Below are 5,520 nucleotides of genomic sequence, written 5' to 3'. Positions count from 1 at the left end.
TATTAAGGAAGAATAAGAATGGGTGGATCACATTTGGCAAGCATTCCCAAATCATGAATGATAGTCTCTCACTAACCCTCAAGAGGAAGGTGTATAAGAGCTGCATCTTGCACGTTCTTACCTCCTGGATCTGAAGGCTTACAAAGAGGGTTCAGCTTAAATTGAGGACGACGCAGCGAGCAATAGAAAGAAAAATGATAGGTGTAACCTTAAGACACAGGAAGAGAGCAGAGTGCGTCAAGGAACAAATCGGTGTTAAGGATATCGTAGTTGAAATCAAGAAGAAGAAATGGACATGGGCTGGGCATGTAGTACGCAGGCAGAATAACCGCTAGTCATTAAGGGTAACTGACTGGATTCACAGAGAAGGAAAACGCATGAAGTGAAGACAGAAGGTTAGGTGGGCGGATTATATTACAGGTTTGTACGTATAACGTGGCAGCAGAGAGCACAAGACCAAGTTGATTGGCCTATCATGGGAGAGGCCTTTGCTTTGCAGAGTGTGAATCAGGCAGATGATATGCCAAAAACAAGCACCGACATGCACGCAAGCAGTGAGCCTTAGTGGTCAAACGTATGTCAATATTTATGCTTCGAAACATGTTTGTTTACATGAAAGAGTTAATGCAATCAAAATTAGAAGTAATCAGTAATTTGCATTCGCTTCCATTGATTCCACTGTGACTTCATGGATGACCATCATTTCTAGCTTGTCCAAGGGCTCCAGTTCGGCATCCGAAATGTCATCTGCTGAGTGCTCCCGTTCAGTTGTTTTCCTCCTCTAGTTTGGCTTCTTTTTGCAAAATGTTGGGATCACTCTGGACAGACTTGTAGAGCTGCAAAACAAGGGGCCCCCAGTTTGAATTAGCTATTGTGGATACCAAAGTGTTCAATTGTCGAGAGATTTCCCCCAATAGAAATACACAGGGCTGTGTGCTTTTATTTAACTGAGTTCAAATAACGACCTTTTACTGTAATATTATTTGTTCTATGTAAAATACCTGACACATGACAAAGCATTTTAAAGATATGTTAATTTTTAAAAAAAAACAAAGACTGAGTGCACTCAGTAGGTATAATCAACGTTGGCCAGTTTTTGTACATGATGATAATTCGAATGTCTACTAACAGCTATTTCCTTAATATTGCTGTGAAATATGTAGCCAAAAGAACTAGTTTTGTATGATACCCGTGTTAAGAGTGAGGCAGACAGTTAGGAAGTAGTGAAGAATCAAATGTGAATTCAGCTTCTGCCGTTGTCCATCGTTTGAGCAGTGTCTTTGATGACTATGCACCATTGGCACAAAGAAAACTAATTTATTCATCTGTCAATGCAAAGCGTAAAAGCTTTGAAGGTAATTAAAAAAATAAGGGCCATTTGGTTCCAAGCAAGCAAATATTCATTAGCAAAAGTTTTTATTAATGGGCTTACTTTAGCAAAAACCAACTTCACTTTTCTACATAATCACTGCTAACTTATTAGTGCTTCTCGTACTGTCGCAGTAGTTTCTTTAGTCAATCTTGTATCGGATGATATCGCTACTGCATGTACAACACGTGGCGATCAGTCAAGATATCTTTGGCTTGCCCTCGCCCGTTCCACCTGTATATAAAGCATGGCACAATAAACTTAGGGGATTCTTCCCGTTACGCTCGGACTGTCAGGATGGCCCAACGACCACACACGATACATGGTGTCAGAAGTTAACCGAAGCTAGCGCCTAGCATGTACAACATGGATTTTGTGAAGCCACCGCCCCCACTACGTACTAATGGGGAAATCAGCAAGAACTGGCAGGGCTTCAAGCAGCGCTTCGAGTTGTTCTTGACCGCGTCGGAGACCAGTGGCAAACCCCGAAAGGAAGCAACAAAGACTGCCCTCCTCCTAAGTATCGCAGGTGAGGAAGCCATTGAGATCTTTAACACGTTCGAATACCAGCAAGAGGAGGATAGCAGCGATTACAAAACAGTCGTGCAGAAGTTCGATGCATATTTTGCCGGACAGAGTAACGAAGTGCACGAACGCTATGTATTTCGCTCAAGGATCCAGAAGCCGGGAGAACCCTTCGAACATTTTGTGAGGGATCTGAAAACGCAGGCAGCATCGTGCAACTTTGGCAGTCTTAAGGAGTCGATGATCAGAGACCAGATCGTTTACGGGACTACTGACAGCAACCTTCGAGAAAAGCTGTTAAGGGACAACAATTTGACACTACAAAAGGCCGAGCTGGCAGGTAAAGCCGCAGAAGCAGCAGCGGGACACCAAGAAGTTTGGGCACGCGAACTGAAAGAAGTAGATCCGGTAGGCGTGGCTCCTATTGACAAAACTTTTTCGCCAGGACCCGCCTTTTCTAAGTGTCTGAGATGTGGGCGCAAGCATGCACCACGAAGCTGTCCAGCGTTCGGGATGAAGTGCCGGAAGTGCCACAGGCGCAACCATTTCGCCATATGCTGCAAAACAACCACGGAAGTTCACGAGCTCCGAGGCTCCGAAGACAACTTTGACATTCTGGACGTGTCAAATTTAGGCAAAATTCCACGCGACTGGACGGTGCGAGCTCAAATCAAGAACCTGCCAGTAAACCTAAAAGTCGACACGGGAGCACAAGCAAATTTGCTGCCTTTGAGCTGCTACCTCAAGATGCGCCCTCAACCGCCGCTGAATCCAAGTAGCGCGGTGTTACGTTCGTATGGAGGAGGGGCAATTCAGCACGTCGGGGTCATACGTACCGAAGTCACACTGAATGACTCGACCTCAGTACTGGATTTTTTCATCGTACGGAAGGGGCGTCAAGCGATCCTCGGACTTCAAGCATGCCAACTCATGAGGCTTGTGCCGCGTGTTTACAGCGTGTCTAAAAGCAACCATGAGTGCATCTTTGACGAATTTCGCCATCTGTTCACCGGAACCGGGTGCGTGCAACGAGCATACAAGATGGTGTTACGTGACGGCGCCATACCCGTCGTCCAGGCCGCACGGCGTGTTCCAGTGGCCTTACAAGAACCCCTCAAGATGGAATTGGACCGCATGCAACGAGCCAGCATTATCACGAAGGTGACCGAGCCTACAGACTGGGTGAGTCCTGTCGTTATTGTTCGAAAGAAAGACGGGAAAATCCGAGTGTGCATTGATCCACGAAACATAAATGAGTGCCTAAAAAGAGAACATTACATAATGCCTCGCAGAGAAGATATAGAAGCAGACCTCGCCGGCGCGACAGTTTTTTCACGCCTAGACGCAAACTCGGGGTTTCACCAGATCCCTTTAGATGACGAAACCTCCCGAATTTGCACCTTCGCAACACCATTCGGCCGCTACCGGTTTTTGCGCTTACCCTTTGGTATAGCATCGGCTTCAGAGGTCTTCCAGAGGACCCTGAATGAAATTTTTGAAGAACTTCCTGGGGTCAGAGTGTACGTGGACGACGTCCTTATCTGGGGTGCATCCATAGAAGAACATAATGAGCGTCTTAAGTCGGTGCTACGAGCAGCTGAACGCGCCGGCCTTACATTCAACCCAGAAAAGTGCACGTTTGCGGTCGAAAAGATAGAATTTCTCGGGGACGTGATTGACAAAAACGGCATCAGACCAAGCCCATCCTTGATAAATTGCATGCTACAAATTCCCACACCAGTTGACAAGCTTGCGGTGCAACGAATGCTGGGCGTTGCCAACTACTTCAGCAAATTCTTGCCGTCACTCGCTGAAAGAACCACACTACTGAGGGGCCTGATCAAAAAGGACCGAATCTTCGAATGGACAGATAACCACAATCAGGAATGGAAGCAGCTATGCGACAGTTTGAGCAAAGAACCTTTGCTATCTATCTTTGATCCTCAGAGAAAAACCAAAGTGTCGTGCGACGCATCACGGAATGGGGTTGGATCAGCTTTGCTGCAATACCACAATAACGCGTGGAAGCCGGTCGCGTACGCGTCACGAGCGCTCAGCGAAACTGAGCAACGGTATTCACAAATTGAAAAAGAGACGTTAGCATTGCTGTACGGCTGCGAAAGATTTCATCACTTTATCTACGGCCGCAATGTCATTGCAGAGACCGATCATCGGCCCTTGATTACCATTGCTCGGAAACCAATAGGCGATATGCCGCCAAGGCTACAGCGTTTCTTCCTCCGTTTGCTGCGTTATGACCTTGACTTGCAATTCATTCCAGGGAAGCAGCTCGTCCTGGCCGACATGCTCTCGAGAGCCACAAGCAGGCAAGCGGGTGACACCGACAGCGACGATGTAGAAGTCCACGCGGTAAGTGTGATGTCTTCATTAGTGAGCGACCGAACATGGAAGTGGTTGTCAGCAGAAACAGAGAAGGACGAAGAGCTTAAAGACGTTCTGAAAAACCTAGAATCTGGAGAGGATATCAAGGGCCAATGGAGGCCATTTCAAGCAGAACTATCTCAAGTTAACGGTGTACTTTTGAAAGGCTGTAAGGTGGTAATACCGGCTTCTATGAGACGTGAAATGCTAGATCGCATTCACCAAGGTCACTTAGGTGTCAACAAATGTAAATCAAGGGCAAGACAGCTTGTTTTTTGGCCTGGAATAAATCAAGATATCGAATCGATCTGCCATAAATGTGCACCATGCAGAAAATACGCATACAAACAGCCGACAGAGCCTCTTAAGATGCGCCCGGCGCCACCCCAGCCTTGGTACCGTGTAGGGGCGGACCTTTTCGAATATGGCGGTAGAACATACTTGTGTGTTTATGACGCGCTCTCCAACTTTCCCGAGGTGGAGTTGCTCAAAGACACATCTTCGAGAACTGTCATAGAAGCAGCAAGTGCCATCTTCGCCAGATATGGCATACCAGTTGAACTTTGTACCGATAATGGGCCGCAGTTCACAAGTCATGACTTCGCTGCATTTTCTCAGCTGTACGATTTCAAACACGTCACTTCAAGCCCGAGGTATCCACAATCAAATGGCCTCGCAGAAAAAGGAGTACAGGTCGTTAAGAGAATACTAAAGAAAACTACTGACGCGAAACAAGACTTTTGGCTTGGATTACTCGCTTACAGGACGACACCGATGGAGGGTGCGCCTTCACCTGCCGAGGTGTTACAAGGAAGGCGACTGCGAACGACGCTGCCGGATGTCCGTTCCGTTCCAGAATTTCCGGTCCGAAAGCATCGCCAGAGCAACGCCTGCAGGAGGACCCTAGCGCCGCTGGGAGCAGGCGACACCGTTCGAGTTAAAGGGGGGTCATGGTCGACCAAAGCACGAGTCCTCGAGCCATGCAATACTCCCAGGTCATACCATGTCGTCACAGAGGAAGGAAGGGTCCTCCGCCGCAACCGCCAGCACCTACTTCCGACCGGTGAAAGCTTTCGAAGGCGCACGTGTTCCAGCAGCAGTGAGGACTTCGCCGAACAAACTGCAAATTGCAGTAGTGGGCCCGCAGCTCTCCATGCACCCAATACGGCAGGCATCGTAACTTCAAGAAGTTCGACAAGACTGCGACGGCCACCACAGCGGTTGACCTACGACAGAAACTTTGT

At 47.6% G+C, this 5,520-nt stretch overlaps 1 protein-coding gene across 1 annotated transcript; it reads left to right on the top strand.

Annotated features, from left to right (window-relative positions):
• The first annotated feature begins 1,528 nt into the window (after positions 1-1,528).
• On the top strand, positions 1,529-5,178 carry LOC142814791 (uncharacterized). Its single transcript, XM_075894098.1, has 3 exons — positions 1,529-3,076; positions 4,176-4,264; positions 5,041-5,178. Exons 1-2 carry the CDS (start codon positions 1,727-1,729, stop codon positions 4,251-4,253), a joined length of 1,428 nt encoding a protein of 475 aa, XP_075750213.1. The 5' UTR covers positions 1,529-1,726; the 3' UTR covers positions 4,254-4,264; positions 5,041-5,178.
• The last annotated feature ends 342 nt before the right edge of the window (positions 5,179-5,520 follow it).

This window comes from Rhipicephalus microplus, chromosome 4, assembly GCF_043290135.1.
Source record: "Rhipicephalus microplus isolate Deutch F79 chromosome 4, USDA_Rmic, whole genome shotgun sequence".
In the NCBI taxonomy this organism is placed as follows: domain Eukaryota; kingdom Metazoa; phylum Arthropoda; class Arachnida; order Ixodida; family Ixodidae; genus Rhipicephalus; species Rhipicephalus microplus.
The sequence above is the reverse complement of the archived record's forward strand: the minus strand, read 5'-3'. Positions and strand labels throughout refer to the sequence as shown.

Coding starts and splice junctions, on each gene's coding strand:
- LOC142814791 (XM_075894098.1), top strand. CDS start 1,727: ATGTACAACATGGATTTTGTGAAGCCACCGCCCCCACTACGTACTAAT. Junction 3,077..4,175: donor TGACCGAGCCTACAGACTGG/GTGAGTCCTGTC, acceptor AATTCATTCCAG/GGAAGCAGCTCGTCCTGGCC.